This window comes from Cotesia typhae, unplaced genomic scaffold (genome assembly GCF_013202065.1).
Source record: "Cotesia typhae breed Kobodo isofemale line unplaced genomic scaffold, CoteBio_Ctyphae scaffold_121, whole genome shotgun sequence".
Classification (NCBI taxonomy): Eukaryota; Metazoa; Arthropoda; class Insecta; order Hymenoptera; family Braconidae; genus Cotesia; species Cotesia typhae.
Genome location: NW_027423773.1, coordinates 2,909,380 through 2,932,365, shown reverse-complemented (window position 1 = coordinate 2,932,365; position 22,986 = coordinate 2,909,380). Strand labels below are relative to the sequence as shown.

The window sequence follows — 22,986 nt, the reverse complement described above, 5'->3', positions numbered from 1 at the left end:
TGTTCGTTATTATTGTGAATGGTTATGAGGTTGTAATAAATACACAATGGAATTAAAACAGCGTTGTGTTTTTTGCGACCGAACAAACAAGAGTACTGGAAATTCATTTGCATAAAAAAATTTTGTTTCGCATTTGTTGTTTTAAATAAAGATAAAGTTTTTGGTCAATGCAAATATATATCTTATTATTTACGCACTCATGTTAAAAACAATTATTTTAATAATTTAATTTTAAAACTGCATTGAAAAAAAATGTATTGTTTTTATCAGTAGACAAAGTATTATCGAGAGAGTTTTCTGCCATAATTCATAGCTAAATTTGTCATTAAAGACAAATTTGGAAACTGGGGAAATAAAGGATAAAGGAAAAGGAGGGATCTTACTCAGTAGGAATTTTTGAGTAACCGAACAAATATTTAATATTTTTCTGAGGTAAAAATACACATTGTAATTATCAAAATATCAGGTTTTCTAGACAGTACCAAGTTTAATTTGAGATCTATTCTCTAAGCATTAATACTGTATTAAATCTCAAGTTTTCCCGTGTATGTTGTCTTGTTCACATTGATGTCCAGTGTATTTATAATACACTGTTAAAAATTTCTATTGTGATTTTACAAGAAATATATTGGAAGCTAATAAGCAAAACATTTATTTAAAATTACAATCGGGTATAGTAATCCCAATATAAAATAGAAATGGATATATGAGGCATCAACTTATTCGTAATGTGATTGGTCAAATATATCATAAGCATGAAAATATATGCAAACTCTATATTTAGGCGCGCGCTTGCGCGCGAAAATTCAAAATCTAGTATTACAAAACATATATAGCTCTGTGAGGTTACTAATTTTACAAAACGGTTTTGTAATTTTACAAACATTCTAAGATTAGCTAAGTTTGTAAATTTACAATACTTTCCTTGAACTTTACTTAAATTGAAATAATAAAAAAGAAAGTTTTGCTTAAATATTTATTTTCGTTTTATTTTTATGAAGCGCTGACTAGATTTTGAAATTGAAAATAACATTTACCCTAACTAAGAATCGAACGCGAGCCGCGTGCTTGCCTGACCGACACCTAACTCCCTATGCCGAACGACCGATAGGTGGTTCAACATCTCATTTTTGTTATAAGCTAATCCTATGTGGTGATTGAGCATTACGGCTTATTATTTATTATTTACATTATTTGTATTATTTGATGCTGTTTATTGATGGAAAATAACTAACTTACATTATTTATAATTAATTGAATATTATAAAAATTGAAGTCTAACATATGCTCATTCAAATGTCAATGCTGCCATTCTAACACTTCGTATCCCACAAAATTTGACAAACTGACTTTTTTTGATAAATGGAATCACTTGTAATTGAATCAAATTTAAAAAAAAAAAAAAAAAAATTGAATGCTTTAAATTTAAAATAAATTTTCCAACAGGCGCGCAGTAGCCTATCGGATCCAGCCCTTGCTTTCCAAAATGCATTGGACCGGGTTCGAGTCCGGCGTACACCAATGAATATTTTCAATATTTAAGTGTATTATTCTGCTGAGCCCAAAAAAGTTAAAAACGAGTTCCAATCTTAATAGTTCTCCCCTAGTAAGTCGCTCATGACCTTAGTAGTTTATGCGACTTTAAATAAACAAAAAAAAAAAAAAAAAAAAAAAAATTTCCAATATTTATAAAATTTTAGTGACAGTAATTGAAATCTGTGATATTATCGAATTCCGTGGTTTAATTTGCCATTTCTACTTACATTCTCTACGGCACTGATAATTTAAAAAATAAAACGACTCTTTGAATGAATTTATGAAAATAAAAAAAATTCAAGGATTTATAGTCAATAAAAAAAGTTATTGACGAAGAGAATTAACAAAATAAAGAAGCGGAAAAGTGGGTGAAAAATGTGTCTGAGCCTTGGACTGGTACCCGGAGGGAATTCGCCGCTTAGTTTCCACCAGATTTTTCAAACGAAATACCTATCTGATATCCGGGGCAAACGAGTGGTTGACTCGGTTATTTTTTTTACCCCTGTTCGTCCACCCCCAGAATCTTTTTCTCTCTACTCTTTACGTCCCGCCGTCTCCCGGGAAACGTCCGCGAGTTTTGTTCCCGGATATGTGAGTGTATCTCGGATAGAATTCCACCAAATACCGCAGTGCGTCGTATTTATTCGTTTAAATTTTATTTCACGGCTTTCCTTTATCTCTTGCCCGCTTTTATTATTTTTATTATTTGTTTTTATACTTTTTTTTTGGACTCCATACACGCATTAATCACGATTACACGTGGATAACATGTTATATTTTTTTATGAAACAAATTTATCTCATATTTAGTGACATGAATAAATTTTATTCACATCAAATAAAACTGATAATAATTCTGATGGTATTTAATTATTATTACGTTAAAGATTACGGAAAAATAAATAATCAGTAATCCGAATTAATTTTGATTTACTTGAGTAATAAATAAATAAATATTAAAACTAATAATGATAATAATAACGAACAATCTACAATTTTTAAATGACTGCCAAAAATTATTTATAATGGATTAAAAAAACCTTAAGTCAATGATCCTGTGATATTTTAATTACAATACAAATAATTTTGGTACTTTTAAATAAATTTAAAAAATAATATTTCTATCAGAATCAATTACAAATAATTTAATAGATAGACAAATGTGAAGGAATAAATTTATAGAACCAATAAACTATTAAAAACTCCTGCAAAAACTTAACATAAAAAATTGACTATCACAGAAAAATATATAATGCCGCAAAAAGACACTAATTCTTATCAAAACCTTTCTGATAATACCAAATTTAACTTTAAATATTCCTTTTAAATTAATAACATGCTCGTCACAAAATTTATCTTACCCTTTCAATTATTTAAGTCGCGAATGATTATCGCTGAAAAAATATTAAAACCGATTTTGCATACAGATTTACACGTTAAAAATTTTTTCTAAGTCTCTTAATTATAAAATCAATTTTTGACTTATAATCACATTGCCATGGACGAAACGAAATAAATTTATGAACAAATGATATTTATCACGAAATTCGCATCTATTTATAACAACTTCGAAAACTTATCATAATAAATTAAAACTATTGCTGAAAAGTATGTGAACCATTGAAAAGGCACAAAAATTCAGGTCCAGACCTTTTGACTTCAATTCAGAAAACGCAAAAAAAAATCCGGACAGTCCGAACCGGGAATCGAACCCGGACCTTTTGACTATGCACCAAGGACTCTTTGACGTAAGCTATCTGAGACATCGTCTGTACCAGCATTGCAGTCACCCAATAATTTTTTGTTAAACACAATAGCAGAAAAATATTCATTAAAATATAGTTTTTATAACTATTTATCAATATTTACTTAAACTATTACATAGTTCGAGTAACTACAAAAAAAATAACGTTCAGAAAGCTACATGGAGAGAATTTTATGGTAAATACTATCAACGAAGTATTGTAAAAAGCTCTAAGATACTTCGATAGTAACAAATACAAGCTTTTATTATTATAAATACGACATAAATTATTAAAGTTACCACGAATATGTTAATTTTTATCATTTGCTACATTATTATAAAATTGTATTTTCAACTATCTCAGATACCTTGATTAAATATCTCGATAATAACTTTTGAAATCAAATTATTAATTTCTACAATCTTTGATGATAATTATTACCATCAGAGTTTATATTTTATCAAATTGATATTAATATTACATTAGTGACGTTTTTAAAAATATAAGCTCCTCGCGATATTACACCCATCAAGAGCTTTCATTTGAGTACCTACATGCATTTTTACAAGCTTGTATAAAACTTATTACCGTCAAAGATAGTAAAATCTACAAAACAAGTATTGTTAGGGTTAATATAAAATTCTCTCCGTGTACATTTCTACACTTGTAACGTTATAATTTAGCTAACAATGCACTTTTTTTTCAGTGTGGATTAATATCCAAGTTATAATGACATTAACACGTACACAACAAATTAAATGAATGAACAAATTTTATCTAGCGCAAAATTTAAATCTATTTACAACGACGCCGAAAACTTGACATAGTAAATTAGCTATCGCTAAAAACCATATGAAACTTTGAAAAGACACACATTCAAATCGACCTTATCAATTGTTTTAAATTCATCTGAAAAAAACTTATTTTATTATTTAAATTTGCCAGAGACAAAATTTTCCTCATTACTTTAATTATATCGATAATAGAGTTTTTTTTAACTTTTTAACTTTTATTTCATTGTAGCTAATTGAATATCCTTTTAATTAACACCATTCTCATATAAATCTATTGTTCTATAAAAATTCTCATAATAATAATAATAATAATAATCACATAAATTTTAATACCAGTATTCGAATATGAGCAGTCATAATTCACTAACATTATATAGACAGCAAAATAAAAATATAATACTCCATAGAATCAATATTCACAAGTTAAATTTCTGAGCAATAAATCGAAAAGTTTTGAGGAGAACAAATTTATTTTCCTCCTTATCCTCTCAAAGAATAAGTATAAGTAAAAGTACACTACAGCATTATCACGCGGGAAAAAAAGTATTGAGCGTGTTCCTATCGCAATAGATCTAGTGATTTAACTGGAAAACTAAAGTTTACTTGAAACAGCCCCCAGACTAGCTCTAAGGTATGTTTGTGTGTAAATGGATAAATGTGCGAATGTGTTAGGGTGAGTAGAGGATACTCAGTAGCTCTTGCAGTATATTACCTACGACAGAACTTCTGTTACACCTCCCCAGTACAACAACTGTATCTGCGAACTTTGTTAATGTATACTGTGCGTGTGTATGGTGTAATGTACGGACAGGGATACACGCCCGTACGTTAACTTCCATAGAACCAGAAGCAACGCACGTAACGCACATAAATGCTGATATAGACACCCTTATGCCCTTACTGGTGCTATACACCAGTATACACTCTCCGGTGACAAAGCCTTTGACCCTACAGATACATCCACTAGCAGAGATGTTAAATCCCCATGAATCGATCTATTCTGACTCTTCTTTTTTGCATTTTATTCAGTTTTTACTTTCGCATGCCATAAGCGCGAACGCGCTAAGACATAGCTCTACACGGAGAAAAAAAAACTGCATTGATTACTATTTTGTACAGTACTCAGTACTGTTTTGGAAGAAAATAAGGTTAAAGTGTTTGGGACAGTAGAGAGCGCTGTATAAAAATTACTGACTATTGTCTGCACACTACGGACTCGTGTTCTGGCACTAACCAGTCGTGTCTCGTACAGCACTCTCTACTGTCTATGAACATTTTTATAATATTTGTACGAAACAGTAATCATTGCTTTTTTATTTTCTCCGTGTATAAAGGCTTAAAAATCAAGTTTCCTAACTCGTCAAGAGAAATTGTATTTTTAATTCATAATCCTCGTACAAATTTGTTATAAATAATTATTGTTAATAGTATTTATTAGCTTTTTTAAAATTTTTTACAATTGATGTATTTTATAATAATATAAATTTATTTTTGATGTATGTATTAAAAACGTTTTAATTTCAACATATTTTATATTGCTATCTTTATATATTGATAGGATTTTGAAAAAAAAAAAAAAAAAAAAAAAAAAAATGAACCATCAATTACTAAAAACTAAAGAAAAAATTAATTATTTTTTCATTTAACTATTTCTCGAAAAATGTAATTTTTAACAAATTACATTGCACTTGAGGAATTATAAAAACACAATAAATGTATAGATAAATAGAATGAATCTGTGCAATTTAAGGTCAATGTGGACAGAAATTATTTTTATGATTAGTTTAATTTATTCAATAATTGTTTATAATAAATAAAGTTTTATTTATAACTTTTATCGGACTTGAAAATTTAAATCGGATCTCTCGGTTAATGATCGGACCGAGGAGTTCAAAATCCGATTTCTCGGTAAACAGTACGTCCAAGACGTTCAAAATCGGAACTAATCGGACCATGGAGCTCAAAGTACGATCAATTTCGGATCAAAATGTTCAATATCCGATCAAAATTTCGACTCGGGAATGTTTAAAAAAAATACACTGATAGCAAGAAGAATAATTGCACAGAAAGAAAACTTTCGTCTGCCTGAAGGAAGATCGAAGTTGTGTTGGTCGAAGTAAAAATTTTTCTTAAAATTCTATTCTTGGTGGAAGTAATTTTTTATTAATTCAAATTATCATAAATACTTGATACAATAAATTTTTATTTTCGATCAAGATTTTTAGATACTTTAGGGAAGCAGCGCCATTAGGGTGTGTCAAAATGTGACTTCTGTGATGGACCTCTTAAAATTGGAATTTTGAGTTCCGCTTTAAGTAGGAGTTGTGTTTGGGCATTTCTTGACATATTTTGAGCGTAAGGGATTTATTTGATTCTCATAGAATTGTTTACAGGGGCTTTGTTTGGATATTTCCGGCCAAATTTTAAAATTTCAGCGGGAATGCCCAAACGAAGCTTTTGGACTTAGAAACCAGCTTGGTTGAGATTCGACCCTTGCCGCGTAGGTTAAGATTTTCACAACCCAAAAAGACCCCAACGAACCACTCCCAACAGTTAAAGTCGGCGATATGACCACAGCAGTTAAAACCGACTCTAAACAATAATTAAATAAAAAATAAAATTTTATGTAAAAGTTTCTAGAATCTTAAACAATTTTCAAAGAAAACAATAGCGACTAAATCTGAATAATTAATTATCAACACTTTTAAATACAACAACGTCATATGTTTATTCAATGGTATTTAATCATTTTATTAATAATTAGTTACTGTCAGCGGTTAATTAGTTGCAATCTGACATTTATTAATTAATTATCACGCGACATGACAACCAGCTATACTAATTAATTGTTACATTTATAATTCGATGTGAATAATTAAATCCGAATTTTGTTTTAATTAAAATTTTTTGGCTTCATTTGTTTGAATTATCATAATTAACTTGATTTTCAATTTGTGTTAGGATTAATAAGGTTCTATTTAAGATCATTAAAACATTTTCTAATTTCCAGCTTTGTATGTCTAAGGGCTCGATCGTTAGTTTTTAATATCGATGATAGGAGACAAAAGTGTTATTTTCAACCCATTGACCGACATTTCATCAATGAGTCTTTGTACAGAGATCTGATCATTAAAAACGGGGATTGAAGCTGAATGAAGATGTTAACTGACCTTTAGACTGAAAAAAAATTTTTTTCTCTAATCTTTTATCTAGATGTGAAAAAAAAGTTTCATTGTAAGGCTCTCAAACTATCAGACCTTTGGAAATTTACAGCCTTTGAAGCTATATTAAATTATTCTTCACAAAGTTTCAGCCCTTTAGAAATTACGTCTGAAATATCTAATTGTTTGGACTCCTTGATTTTTTTTTAAGTAGTTAAAATATAAGAAACTTCATTTGTGGGTATTGATAATAAAACCGAACGAAAACAGTTTCACTGTAAAAAAAAGATCATTCGGCAGCCGGAATGGACGTAGATTTGAATATGAATAAAAAAAAAAAAAAAAGTACTAGGATTGTATGCAAAAAAAAAACTATAAAATCTTCTGAAAGCAAAGCCACTGCAACAGCAAATTTCATAATTGGCATAGCGGAATAATAGGACTTAATTTCAAAACTATACACATAATGTCGGACTCAAAGTGAAGCTTATTTGAAGGGCTTTTAGTTACAATTTACAGAGATTCAATATGTTAGCCCATTTAAAAGTTATTCTAGTTAGAAAGTGGAGAAATGTGAATTTTTGAAAATTTTGAAATCTTAGCATTTATAAATTACTTGACTGTTTAAGCTCAACTTTGAACTTGCACTGAGAAAATAGTTTGTTTGACTCAAATGCGCAGATTTATTTGGAGTAAATTAAAAATATCGATTTAATGTTAAAAAATTTCTTTCATTTTAATATATATTATTTTGAATCGCAATTACAAATAACCAAAACGAAGCAAATTATTAAAGTCTTATTTATAATTATAATTATTAATTAAATGTAGCAGGGGATGGGACAGTATTAAAGTTTTTTTGTAAAAACTGCACTTAAGAAAATAAATAAATATATTATTTTGAATCAAATAATATTTCGTTTTAATTTAGTTCATTGAATCGACTCATTTATTTCATTTAAATAAAGATTTGTTAACTATTAATAAATCTAGCTTTAAGTAAATTACGCCTGGTGCCTAATTAAATTAAAAGATATAATTAAATTAAATTAAAATTTTTTTTTAATTGCACTGACAGTTTTTCGAATTTTTTTACAAATGAAATTTTAAAAAAATTTTTTGTAATAATTTTTTCAATAAAAAAAATTAAAAAAATTTTTAGATGTCGGCTATCTTTACGGTCATTGTTAATTTCAGTATAATTAATTATTCCAAAAGAAGTGCCCATTTTATCCCAAACGTTCGATACGTCTACTTTTACTACTTTCTTAACCTTAAACTCAAAATCATTGCTTTGAGTATATTCAAACATACTATTTATTTCTTGTAATTAATTATAATTGAAAGAATTTTAAAATTTGGTGATGATATATAAAATGGGGATTTATTTATTTTCCGGCATAAAAAATAAAAAAATTTTTAGTTTGATTTTAAAAAAATCAAATTTCATAATGATAAAATAGAAATAATCAATTTTTGACTAGAAAATAAAAATTTCTCAAGCTAAAAAAAGTTTCTTTGTTACAAGAAAAATCTTATCTAGTCTAAAATTACTTTAATCTTTTTTCTTAATTTTTTTCAATTTAAATCAAATTTTTTTTCTGTAGCGTAAAATGCAATAAAACAAAATTGATAACTTTTTTATGAGTTTATTCGTTCAATTGGAAAACTTCATCAATCTATCACCTCTGAACAAATAAATCATTTATCAATGAAATCGCTCAATTTTTTTTTCAACAAAAATCTATTTCGATTATTTTAATTTTTTTGGATCTTTCTAATTGATTGCGTGCACTATAAAATTAATTTTTAACAGTTAATTTACCATTCAAAATTTTCGTAGAAATATTTTCTTAATATTACTGTCCAGTAAATAAAAAAACCTGGAAATAAATAAAAGACTTTGCGATATTTAACGTGTTATAGTTATAAATAATTGATCGAACAAGATTGACAGTAATGAAATCGTATTTAATAATTTACAGGATTCATTATCGGACAATTTGAATTAGACCAGTTGAAACGCGAATTCCTATCTACATCTAGTACATAGTACAGAGCACACATGATGTATATACATATGTGTTTGGATACGTATGTACTCGTATATACAAATAAATGTACATAACGGGGGAGTAGTTGAAGCGTTAGGGAATGAGGAACGAAAATGTCAAGCCAATAAAATACAAATTCACCCGAGCATTGATACAAAACACATGCATCCAATTTTATATATCACTATATAATACTGGCTATCAGTTCATCTTCCCTCCTTCCATTCCGCTCTTCTTTATCACGCATTACGGATCCAACCGATATTTCTCGCAACTCAAAATGACAAGCTATCAAAAAAATTCAACTTTCAATTTTTATCAATGTTCGTTTCATCGAAACAGATGCTTCCAAAAACTTATTTAACTTTAAACTAGCAACCTTGCAATCACTATGTGACTGCTTTGACTTGTGAACTATAAATAAATAAAATTAATATTTTGCTTTATTAAATAATGACTTTTGTTAAATTGCACTGTACTTTTTTAACTATTGACATTTTTAAAGAAATAAGCTCATCCCGATGTTACACTCATCGAGAGCTTTCATTTGAGTACCCACATGCATTTTGATATATTTTTCATATATACATATATGTAATATATATAAATATATGAAAAGTTGATGTGGGTACTTAAATGAAAGGTCTTGATGAGTGTAACATCGGGATGAGCTTATATCTCTAAAAATGTCCATAGTCCACAAGATACAGATAACTATGATACTATGATAACTATGATAACTAAGATACAGATACAAGATACAGATAACTATGAAAAAGCACAACTCCAGGTTTAGACTTCTCCAATGATACCCAATTTAACCATACTAGAAATTTGAATAGCGCACTACGCGCGCGTCTTATTTTTGACCAATAAGGAATCAGGTCCCATTTTTTGCGAGTTTTGATTATTGACTAACTTCAAACTCTCATGTATTTTTTTTATACACAGAAAAAAAAAATTTCTTGAACCAAGAAAATTATAAGAAAGACCGAAGTTATTTTGGAGCAAGAAGAAATTTTCTTGGCTTAAAAAAATTTAACTTCATTCAAGAAATTTTCAACCTTCCTTAAGATTTTCTTGATTTAAGAAAATTTACGCTTGACTCAAGACTTTCTTTCTTTTTGTGTAAGGAAAACCCCATTTTATCATATAAATACACTGGCCACAAAATTATGTTTATTCTCTTAATAATATAGATAAAAATTCTGGATTAACGATGCAAGATACGGAAAAATTAATAAGCATTTCTTTTTGTAGAAAATTAAATTTCCTAAAAAAAATTTTTTCGTATCTCCAATATTTAACCTACAATTTCAAATTGAAACTTCTAAGAATTATTTTTTTTTTTATCTTGAGGAAAGAGTGAAGACTTCTAATTAAAATTCTAGATCAAAGATCCAAAATACGAAAAAATTGAAAAAGACTTCTCTAGTAGAGAATTAAATTTCTTAAAAAAATGACTTTGGTAATTTTTTTGTATCTTTAATATTTAGCTTGAAATTTTGAGTTTAAATTAATTGCACGCCCCCAGAGGCAGCTGAACTTAGTTCGAAATGAAAAACACGAGACATAGTAAAAATTCATGTTGTAAATAACTAAAAAAAAAGTCTTTACGACTAGAACCAAGTAAAATTTATTTTATCGCCGAAGCATCCGGTAATTTTTCACGCAAAAAAAAAATACTGAGTTAATCTTTTCAGATCGAGTTTATCGGCAGTGAATTTTCAGTTTTACTGCAAATCAAAATAGTAATTCCCCCGCGATAAATATTTTAACGGCAATAATTTAAATGATATCGTTTGGAAAAATCGTAAATAAAAAAATATAATGACTGGAGTAGTTTTGAATGCGAAAAGCATTGAACTTGACGGTAATGGTGCGCAAGTAACGGTCTAGCGACAATACGTGCATCAATGCGCGACAATAAATATATTTTTATCGACAAATAAATAAAGGGTGAGCAGTATTTCGAAAAAGAAGTATTTAAATTTATAAAATAAAAAATTTTTAGCCGATTATGATTATGATTATGAATAATGTATAACATATAATATAACGTGATCTTAATTACGTTAATTCATGAAGCTCATCGACATGAAAACGTCTCGAAAACCGAAACAACATTGAGGAAGAACATAAAACGTATATTATAACATGAAACAGAACATAGTATTGAGTTGTGGTGAATACAATTTCACTATGCTGGATGCGCTAGAATGTATTGTTTGAAATTTCCGGATCTCATTGTCAAAGTCCGCGGTATCCTCCAGGGAAAAAGATGCCAGATAGTAGGACGGTGGAGAAAGAGCTAAATAACTGGATGATATGGATGGGTTGCGGTTGTTAAAAGGAGAAAGACAATAAGTTCGACAAACGAAAGCATCAACAAAAGTAAATAACTCTCATTCGAATATTTTGTAACTTCGCTTAACATTAATTGTTTGTTGAGGATTTTAAATTGTTTTTAACCACACAAAAAACCGTTCATTTTCATTCTCTATAATAGTTTAATACGTAAAAACTCTTAGGATTCAAGTAATTTAATTATCAATTACTTGATCAAGTTTTAACTTGTGCACTATTCAAACTTAGATTAATTGCTTCAAGATTTTTTATTTTTATTAGTTACCTCACATCTGTTACGGCGCACTTTTAATTAGGGTTCTATACAGATAAAATACTATAATTTACAGACTTTTTCGAATAATTTTTTCGAATCGTTTAATTCATAAATATTTTTTTCTTAATTTTTTTCTTGTCTATTTTTTCTATAATTAAAGGAGATTTTCATCTATACAGTCACTCATCATGAAATCTCGGGAACCATAGGACTTGGAAACTTGAAGATTAGTAGGAATATTACTTTTGCTATGTAAAGATTCAGCTAAGAACAGATTTTACAGAATTCCTCCCCCTAAGTGAATTGCGGGGGCGTTAACAATAAAAAATTTCTGTTTTAAAACTATAGCTCTTATAGGCTTAAAATTTGGTAGAAATCTTCTATACACTGGTGAAAAAATTGACTTGACTTAAGAGCCAAAAATTCTATTTTTAAGAAAACGATTTTCTTGAGTCAAGAGAATCAATTCTTGAAACAAGAAATTTTCTTAGACCAAGAATAATTTCTTAGCTTAGTGTTTGTAATGAAGAAATGATCTAAAATTATTTTTTAAGACAACCCGCCCCCAATAACTTTTAAATTAGTGTATCGATCGATTCCAAAAACTAATCAGGTCTTAACCTCAAAAAACAACATTCATTGCCGCAAACTGCATTGAAATGATTTCATTCGTTTAAGAGAAATCGTGGTCGAAAAATTTGAAAAAAACTTTTCGGATCACTTAACAAGTGAGGAGTTGAGTTTCAAAAGGGTATATTTTCATTTTTGATTAATCGAGACAAAAAACTGGTTATTTTCAATTCTAAATATTTTTATCGAACTTTTTTAATTTTGCTATAAAGTGCTATCGGTTACGAAGCTACAATTCGATTTTCATTTAGGAATCTTTAAAATTCTCGAAGTAATTAATATTTAAAAGTTCAAAAAACTTCTTTTTACACGCTTTTTATTAGCTTCACTTGTATGTTTGTATGTTTGTAACCGACTTCTTTGAGCGCAATTTTGACGCACTTTAAACCACCACATTCCGTTCAAACTTTGTAGATTTATCGAGGACCGATGACAATACACTAATTTTATAAAATTATTCCATTTATCAATTTGCAAAATAAGATTTTTGTTAATTTATATAATTTTTATCTATAATCGATAACGCAGAAATTTTAATTTTCCAACCATTATCTTTAGACGATTTATCTAATATTAACAAAGTGCATGCTGGTAAGTTAGTTGTCAAATAATAGTTTAAAATTAAAAAAACAAGCTATTATAAATAAACCAAACTAAAAATTAAAAAATAAATAATAGTTTAAAAAAACTAAAAAACACGCTTTTTATAGAAAACCGAACTAAAAAAATAGAAAATAAGTTTTAATAAATTTAAATTAAGAATAGTGTTAAAAATTTCAATAAATGTAATTAGTAATAGTGTAAATAAAAAAAAATGTATTTTATTTAAAAAAAACCGTGGGGTGCTTTTTAAGATATTCTAAAAATGATAATCACTCTACTCATATCTATCGATAGAATATTTATATCTATTAACCCATGCACCCCACGCTTTTTAAAAAAAAAATACATTTTTTTTTATTTACACTATTATTAATTACATTTATTGAAATTTTTAACACTATTCTTAATTTAAATTTATCAAAACTTATTTTCTATTTTTTTAGTACGGTTTTCTATAAAAAGCGTGTTTTTTAGTTTTTTTAAACTATCATTTATTTAAAATATGAAAAGATACCCTTTTGAAAATCAGCTCCTCATTTATTATTTGGGATATTTGTCATTAATTTGGCTAATGAAAATTTTATTCAGCTAATTAAAATTTATTTTTATTTAATACTTCTTATGCGGAGTTTATTTACTCACTCCGGTTCTTGGAGTGATGGGAATAAAAATTCGCTTTCACTTTTTTACAGTGTTAATTTTCTAAAAAATTACGAATTAGCGGTAATGTCAGTAACGAGGATTGTCTTACTACTCAGTAGCAGAAACAATTTATCTAATTTTAAAAAATTGAGCGCTTTAGCTTTCTAGTTTACAATATTAAAAAAAAAAATGATTATTTACGCTAGAATTACAAATAATTAGGATACTTATTCATGAAATCATGAATTATTATGTATTTTTCAGTTTTGGCACAGTATTATTTGTTTGTTTTTTTTTTTTTTTTTTTTTTAGAACAATTTATTTTAAATTGTATTCGAGTAAATTGTATTCGGTCCATATAAATTAATTCGTAATGAAATCACAATGATACCGAATATTTATTCCACGAAATAACGAAATTGTATCCGATGTTTAACATTACAATTATTGATTATGATAAAATAGTCAATTATTGATATCACTTGATATAAATATTTAGTTTTCAAAGTTGAATGCATAAAAAATTTCGCATAAAATTTTTAGAGGCCAATTTTATACACCAGGTATTCTGCTGTCTCTATATCCGCGTACTTATGTAGTAATATGATAATAAACAAATCCGGGATTCATATAGTATGTACATACAATAATAAAGTTGTATACTTGTACGCCATATAAAAACAATAACTCGGTCAGAATTCGTAAGATAAAACCGCGGTAAATAAAACAAAATATTTTCTCAAATATTTGGATAAAAAACTAAATTTTTATTAAATATAAAATAACCGTAAACACTAAGTTGACAGGTTGGTTACACTGTTATGACATCTGCAAAAATAACCGCGTAACACATGGTTAAAACGTGTGTAGTCTTGGTTGTAACTTGGCACAAACAATGTCTCAAGTCGCTGAATTATATACTATCATAAAAAATTTATACTTACTCGACAACCCTCAAAAACACTTTTTATTATTATTATTATTTTACTAATTATATAATAATCAGAATAATAATAATAATAATAATAATAATGATTTATTTATTTAGCTCTCAGCTATTTTTTTACCATACTCTGACATATTTTTTTATAATCATTAAAAATGTATCACATATATCACAGCAATATTTATTGCTACAATTTAATTTATCAAAAGGTCCTATGTTTTCAGATATATATATTTTTTAGTTCAATTTTAAATATATTAATTCTATTTTTATTTCTAAATCAGATAGCTTATTATACCAAATTATGTCTCTATAAACAACAAATTTAATAATAATAATAAAGATAATTATAATAGTAATAATAATTTAATATATATTCCTACACAGGAAAAAAATTTACTTGAATCAAGTAAATAATTTTTAAGAATTTCTTCTTCTTGGTTTGAGTTAAAAAATTCTTAAACTAAAAAATTTCACTTGGTTTAAGTACATTTTATTTGATTTAAGAATTTTTTGTCTTAATTTAAGACAATGAGCTTCTTCAAAATAATTTTCTTGGTTCAAGAATTTTACTTTTGATTCAAGTTAATTTTTTTTCAGTGTAAGATTTTGATTAGTACTACTAATTTTTAATTATTATTATTATTATTATTATTATTTTGTATTTAATGTTAATTTAATGTTAAAAATTATTTCAAAATATTCTATGGCAAGTAGCTGATGCTAACAAATAAATATTAATAATAATAATAATAATAATAATAGTAACCCAAAAATTTAATTAAAAAATATTATTATTATTTATTTTTTTATTATTAGTAACAATAATAACATTTGCTACCAATAAAAATTTCTAAAAAACTTCCATCAAAATAAGTTGGCGCAAAACTATAACTTTTAAAACTCCGAGTGTAAACTCGCAATAATAAACTCCGCAAACTCAATTTCAAACAAATCAAGCCATTACAATAAAAAAATTTTCGGTGTTACAAATGGCATTCTAATTTCCAAAAATTAATTAATTAATTTTAACACAAATTAACTTTTCCTAAAGTAGATAAATTTTCCCAAAATTTAAAATTTTAAATTTCCGCGGGAAAAATGTCACATTTAAAAATTTAAATTTCATGCCAACTATTTTTTTTAACTTTAACCAAAAATTTGAGTTAAAACTTAAAATTAAAAGAAGAACGGCGGGAAAATTTAGAATAAGACTCACCTTATTATCTCTGGAAGTGTGATAATAATAAACAAAAACAAACATCCACGCACAAGAGAGCAGTAGCACAATTTTTACATTTCGCCTCATGGTAAAGTTTTTTAAAATGAATAATAATAATTAATAATTAATAATCGTAAAATAAAAACAAGTTATATAAAGAAAAAAATGAATATTTAAAAATACGAGGGTGCTGTGGAGTCTGAGTCGTGAATCCTTCAGCTCTCGTTTATCGACCGTAGTCAGCTAACCAGTAAAACTGACGTTTGCCGAGCAGAACTCGAACGAGAACGACGAACCCTCTTTGAAGCACGCGAATTAACGGCACTGGTGAACCAGGGGTGCCTGGCACTGAGTTGGTAAACAATTGTTTTTAAATTAAGTGGTAGCCCACTGACATGCACACACTACACGAGATTTATAAACAAACGTGCTTGCAAATATCTAAAGTTGTTATTCCCGTTCGTGGTCTGACTACCGACAAAGACCAGCCGGCAGCCGAAGCCCTACTGATTTAAATGATCGTGAGAATGTCGTGCGCGCGTAACAATGCAGGTGACGCTTCCGGCATCAATACGAACCTAGACGGAAAGAAACGAGCGAGAACGGGAGGGGGCGAAATCGACCGGCCGCGCTCGAAGAAAAGCGGAACGCTACGGAATCTCGCGAAATTTTGCGAACGCTTACGAGGATAAGAAGTGATATGGGTTGTTTCCTTTTAAATTTTACTAGCTGTTACTCGCCCGCTCCGCTGGGGGCTTTATATAATTGCAATTTTAGATCTAGACTTGAAATTTAATTCAAGTATTGTTTTGACTTGCAGAGATTCAAAATTCTATCGAATTGGCATACGGAAAAAAGTAAACTGTAATAAGTAATAGTGGATTTATAATAATTAATGATCAACTGCTAAAAATTACCATTTCAAACAGTAAAATTGTAATTTTAATAATCACTATGAAATATTTATCATTTAAATGCTACAATTCATTTTTTACATGTAAAAAAATACTATTTTAAATATGACACTGAAGTTGACAGACATAAAAATTTTTTTAGATATTTATAGCAATTAAATTATTGAAAAATAATTAAATTAAAAAGTTTCACATGGAAAAATTAATAAAAATTACAAGTGAAAATTTTTAGAAGCATTTTTTTATTGTAATTAATTTATTAAAAAAATTTTTTTAATTAACAGCTGACTGCTAACTTCAGTATTATTTTTAAATCATAATATTCGCTACGTGAATGTCTAAAATGTTAAAGTATAATAATTAAGAATTTTGACTTTGATATTTATCATTTTATACCTACAAAATGATCGCATGATATGTAATAAGTATAAAATACAGTACCCCGGGTCAAAAAATTTATGATAAATAAAAATTTTTTATATTTTTGGTTCAATTTAATTTTATTATATATATCTACTATAGGCTGTGCCAAAATGTAATTTCCGTGAAGAACCTCTTAAAATTGGAATTTTGAACCCCGCTTTTAACAGCAGCTGTGTTTAGGCATTTCCTGAAATATTTCGGGGTAACAAGATTTATTTGATTTTCACAAAATTTTTAACAGGAGATTCAATTTGGCACTTCCGGCCAAATTTTGAATTTTTAGCGGAAATGTCCAAACTAAGCTCCTGTTAAAAAATTCTATGAAAATCAAATTTATCGTCTCACCTCAAAATATCTCAGAAAATGCTCAAACACATCCCCTGTTAGAAGCGGAACTCAAAATTCCAATTTTAAAAGGTTCTTCACGGAAGTTACATTTTGGCACACCCTAATCTACTAGCTGTTGCCCGCCTGCTCCGCTGGGCACTTTATAGAATTGTAGTTTTAGATCTAGACTTGACTTTCAATTGGAGTATTATTTTGACTTGCACAGGTTCCACATTTCATCGAATCGGAAGGAGAATTTATTGAAATCCATATTGAGATGATCTCTACATGACAAATAAAGATTTTTTTTATTTTAAAATGTGATAACTGTTCAATTGCATTTATGTTTTAATTTTCATGAATTTTTTCATAGTGCACATTGAAAATTAAACAATTGAAAAAAAATTTTTTTTCGATACGATGAATTTCCACCATTTTAAGTTATTACATTTATTTAAATTGACATATTGGCAAATATTTGTTTTGTGATGAATCTAGCTTCGATGCACAACGCGAAATAATAAAACAATACTGAAAAATTATCGAAATATCGTTCCGGTCAAAAAATATTAATATTTTTCATTCAATTGAACTTTATTATACGTTAAAAATTAAAAACTGGTTGACAAAATATTTTTTTCTCTTTCGTGAAAAATTGTCAAGTTATTTTTTTACTTGGAAAAAAATAAGTGAATCGAAAAGTCAGTCAAGCGCAAAGTGAAATGCCCAGAGCCATTCAAAAGAGACGACAGATGGATAACACAAGATAATTTAGTTCGCAAACTCTCATTGCTGTAGTTCCCCAGAGGAAATGCGTAACCAGCTATTATATATACATATATATCTATATAAATAATGTTGATATATAAAAGCGAGTAGTATGAGATTTCGATCATGTCTCTTTTAGTTGGCTTGTGAACAATTCGCTGCTGGGGAAAAAAGTAAAAGAGAGAAAAAATAGTTTACTAATTTTACGAGAAAACTAAACCAACCATCAAATTGCTTTTTATCTATGTCTCTTAAACTCTTATGTCTCATGTCCTGTTTGACATCTTACTGTTAATCCAATACTCTTCTATTCTTAAATCTATTTTTACTGAAATTCAATTTTCAGTAAAGTAAATGAACCAAATGTTAGCAGCATAATAATTTCATTTTAAAAAATCTAGTAATTTAATTTTATATTAAGAACGTAATTATCAATTTTTGATTATTTTATTTAAATAAACAAACCCAACAGCCTAAACTATTAACGGGGTTAATAATAATACATTAGTTAGTACCTATATAAAAAAAAATCATAAAAAAAACTATACTCCGAATAAAAATGTACGCATAAACATAAGACATATACGGTTGTTATAATAAAAAAAAAAAAAAAAATAGTTTATGTACAAATTAAATTAAAAACCCAATAATAAAGCTATTAGAACAAAAGACGCGGTAAAAAATTACCTGCAATGATATAAAAATAAAAATTATTTATAAATCTAATAAGTATAATACTACTGCTCAGTATTTAGAACGTAAGCGGTTAATGTTTAATGTTTAATATTGCTTAATGTTTATTATTGTGTATTTTACAAACAAACGAATTATTGCTTAATGTTTATTATTGTGTGTTTTTAAAACAAAAATGTTATGGTTTGTAACTTAAAATTGTGTAAAAAAAGCATAACACCCATTTCAGCTCATAACTCTTCCAATAAATTAACAAACAATGTATTAATCTTCATTTTATTTAAACTGGTCAATATTTAGATTCTTCAAATGAGAGCAAAAATTAAATTTAAATAAAAAAAGTCGGTTTATAAGCGAATGAAAAACAGTATTGACTCTACACAATTACATTGACATATTGTCATGTAGCTAGCTCTCGAATTCATTAAATCAAATATTCACAAGGTGAGCAGGAGTAAATAACCGTAGATTTTACCGCGAAATATTGCGCTTGTTAAGGTCTGTTTGTTTTATCTTTTTATTTGTTTTTTATTTGTCATACCGATGATGTATCTATCATGTATAACGTGCTAGAGACAACACAACAAACGGAACCAACAAACTGGCAGTGTGTTCATACCGAGAGTACGTCGAGGAATATTGAACTGATACCAATCACCTGTCGATTCGATGGATCAGATTTAATATATGCACCGCCCGTAGGTCCAATTTCGCGATATTACTTTCCTCGATTCACTTCTCATTCCGATCGAATCTCTCTACTTTTTATTTTTTTCCAATGGGAAATTAAAATTGTGTCGATATACGTACTTATTTCCTTATTTTGGACTAGCTGATTTCTACCAATTTTTCTGGACGTATTCTGGATTTACGGATGAGGATTCTACACAGAAAAAAAATTTACTTGAATCAAGTAAATAATCAATGCTTATTATGTAGCAATTAAATATTATAACAAACTCTCTGCTGATATGAAAACTATAGACTGTAGTAAAAAATTGTTAAAAAAAAAAGTTGTTATTGGATAAGAAACCTTAATGGTTAACATGCTTAAAAAATGTAATGGAAAATTCGAGTTTTTAATTGGATATTTCTTTTTCTGATAATTATTTATAATTTTGTATTTCTTTCTCTATAAATTTATTACTTTTTGTACTTATTATTTCTTTGCATTGTATTATCGACAAAAATTTTGTAAAAAGTATATGTATTATAAAATTGTTATTTTTGTATAATGACATGAGACTGACTCCAACAAATATCGATTCAAAGACATCTACATAAAAAATAGGATTTATAACAAATGAAAGTCATTTGATGATAAAAACTAAAAATTAATTTATTCTTAATTTTTTTTTAATTTTCTCAACTACGAAATAAATTAAAAAAAGTATCAAAAGTCGATAAATAATAACTCAAATTAAAGATAATTATGTGAATTTTTAATTAAAGTTAATAGATTTAAGCTAAATTTTACAGCTTAAAAATTATTTAACGAAAAAGGGCCGAAATATGTTAATTGAAAAATTTTTTCGAATTTTGAAAATCACGGAATAAATTTAAAAAATCATCAAAACTAGATGAATGATAGCTTAAATTGAAGGTAATTAAATGAAGTTTGAGATTAATTTAACAGATTTCATCTATCTTTTACAACTGGAAAGACAGTATTTAAAAAGATTTCTTTGTATTTAAGAAATCATTTCTTAGTATTTAAAAATTATTTCTTAGTATATAAGAAATATTTTTTAAATACTAAGAAATCTTATTAAATGCTAAGAAATCCTTCTATCAATGGATAAAATGAAACATGTTATGACAAAATTTTCTGAAAATTACAAAAAATAGATTTCTAGAGAAATCTACCAAAAAATGTCCATGAAATTTGAAAAAAAAAAAAAAAAAAAAAAAAATTCTTTATTTGCAGATGAAAATTAAAATTAAAAAAAGCTGTTAAACTTAAATAAAAATTCGTTCATCAATACAAATGAGGAAACTTTATAAAAAATGCAATCGGTAAAGTATGATATCAATAACTTTAATTTAAAATCAGTCGCTGTTTTAATATTGATGATTCTAAAACAAGAAATAGATATAATAAATATAACGAATTGAGAAGGGAATTCGAAGCAGTCATTAGGTATTCAGTACTGATGGTCAAACACTTGAGCTTAGAGTGTACGCAGTTAGCTCTCGAATTGTATTGACGAAGGGAATCGATCGGCAGTACACGTTGATAAACACGTAGTACGTGAGGAGAGAGGAACTTGAATTGAAATTGCATGAATATGGATGAAGATTTCGATACAGCTGTTTCAAAATTATTTATTTATCTTATCTCCTCAGTTTGTTTCTTACATTAGAGAGTACAGTGAATCGAGGAATTGAGTGTAAAAGGTTTCTTAATGCAATTAAGCAATTATGAATGTGATTGTGATTGTCAGTGTGATTGCACACACCGGGGTTTTATAAAACTCTATTTTTTTGGTGAGTATCAGGTGAAATTTATTTATTTATATTGTACCCAAGAAAAAGTGTGGGATTTAATTTTTTTAAATTATTCGCACGGCAGAACAATTGCTTTTGCTTCATACACTTTCTCCACGGACAATGACATTAGATCCAGACAGTGTACCGTGTACCGTCAGACGTGACAATTACTTGCGTCATGCAATTAATTTGCGAGTTGATTTAATTAATTGATTAAATCCCAGTACTCTCGCATTTATTCGTAATTATTGAAAATAAGTGTTTACTGCAAGGAGTTTATTCATTTCATTCAAAGGAAACTCTTGAACCTTTAATTATAATTATTCGTCGTAATAAATTTGTTGGAAATTCAATTTCACTCTTATTTAATTTGAAGGTGAAATACTTTTTTATTTACTAATAATATTCATTAAATTTACAAAAATGTCTTCAATTTTAGCTGCGTCCAAATAATTCTTTTTTAAATTATGATTTTTCACACAGAAAAATTTCTTTGACAAAAAAAATTACTTGAATCAATAAAATGTTTTTGTTTAAAAATTGCTTCTTAAAAAAATTATTATGACGCGGGAAAATATCTACAGTCGAGTCTCGTTATGAGTCCTATTAGTGCACAGAAAAAAAAAATTTCTTGAATCAAGAAAATTATAAGGAAGACTGAAGTTATTTTGAAGCAAGAAGAAATTTTCTTGGCTTAAAAAAATTTAACTTCCTTAAGATTTTTTTTCGTTCTGTGTGTCTCTCTCATATTAACGCGAGTCCGGTTAAAAAAAAAAGACAACAAATAGGACTCATAACGAGATTCGACTGTATAGAATTAAGAGAATAATAAAAAATTTTGTCTTTAGTATATTTATAAAATAAAATGATTTTTTCAAGTTAAATTTAGTGACATTGAAAATTAAAATTAATCATGACTATTAGTCTCATATTTAACTCAAAATAGTGTATGTAAGTATTAATTAATATCCAAGTTGAAAAAATTAATTTAAATGAACTTAACTGCTATACTAAAACAATTGATTTAAATTTTTTAGATTTGAGATTTTGTTTATTTTATGCAAAGGCACAGGCCAAATGGCAATTTTAAGTCCAGATATAGTACATACGATTAGACATATGAGGTTGTAAACGTGAGTACATAATAGATTGATAGAAGTGGATTATTGCTTTCAATGATACAATAAAAATTAAAAATGCATTAAAATGAAAGATGTCGTAAAAAACTAAAAGATATGACGAAGAAATACAGTGTAAAGATCTGACTTGATTCGATTTGATTTATAGTCGTTCTGATTCAGCTAATAATATTAAGATAGTAATAAATAATAATTAAATAAATAAAGTAGATCCGCGCAAAGTAATCAACCCTGATTAGAAAAAAAGATTTGAAACGATTCGAAATGGCTCAAAGTG

General features: G+C 27.5%; 1 protein-coding gene across 1 annotated transcript in view; it reads right to left on the bottom strand.

The window, feature by feature from the left end:
- The window catches only part of Pgant2 (polypeptide N-acetylgalactosaminyltransferase 2), a 181,634-nt gene extending 165,192 nt beyond the window's left edge, over nt 1-16,442 (bottom strand). The window contains exon 1 of the mRNA XM_074252495.1: nt 15,953-16,442. Coding sequence (XP_074108596.1) covers nt 15,953-16,042 — 90 coding nt within the window. The 5' untranslated portion in view covers nt 16,043-16,442. The remainder of the gene's footprint in view (nt 1-15,952) is intronic.
- Nucleotides 16,443-22,986: the final 6,544 nt, after the last annotated feature.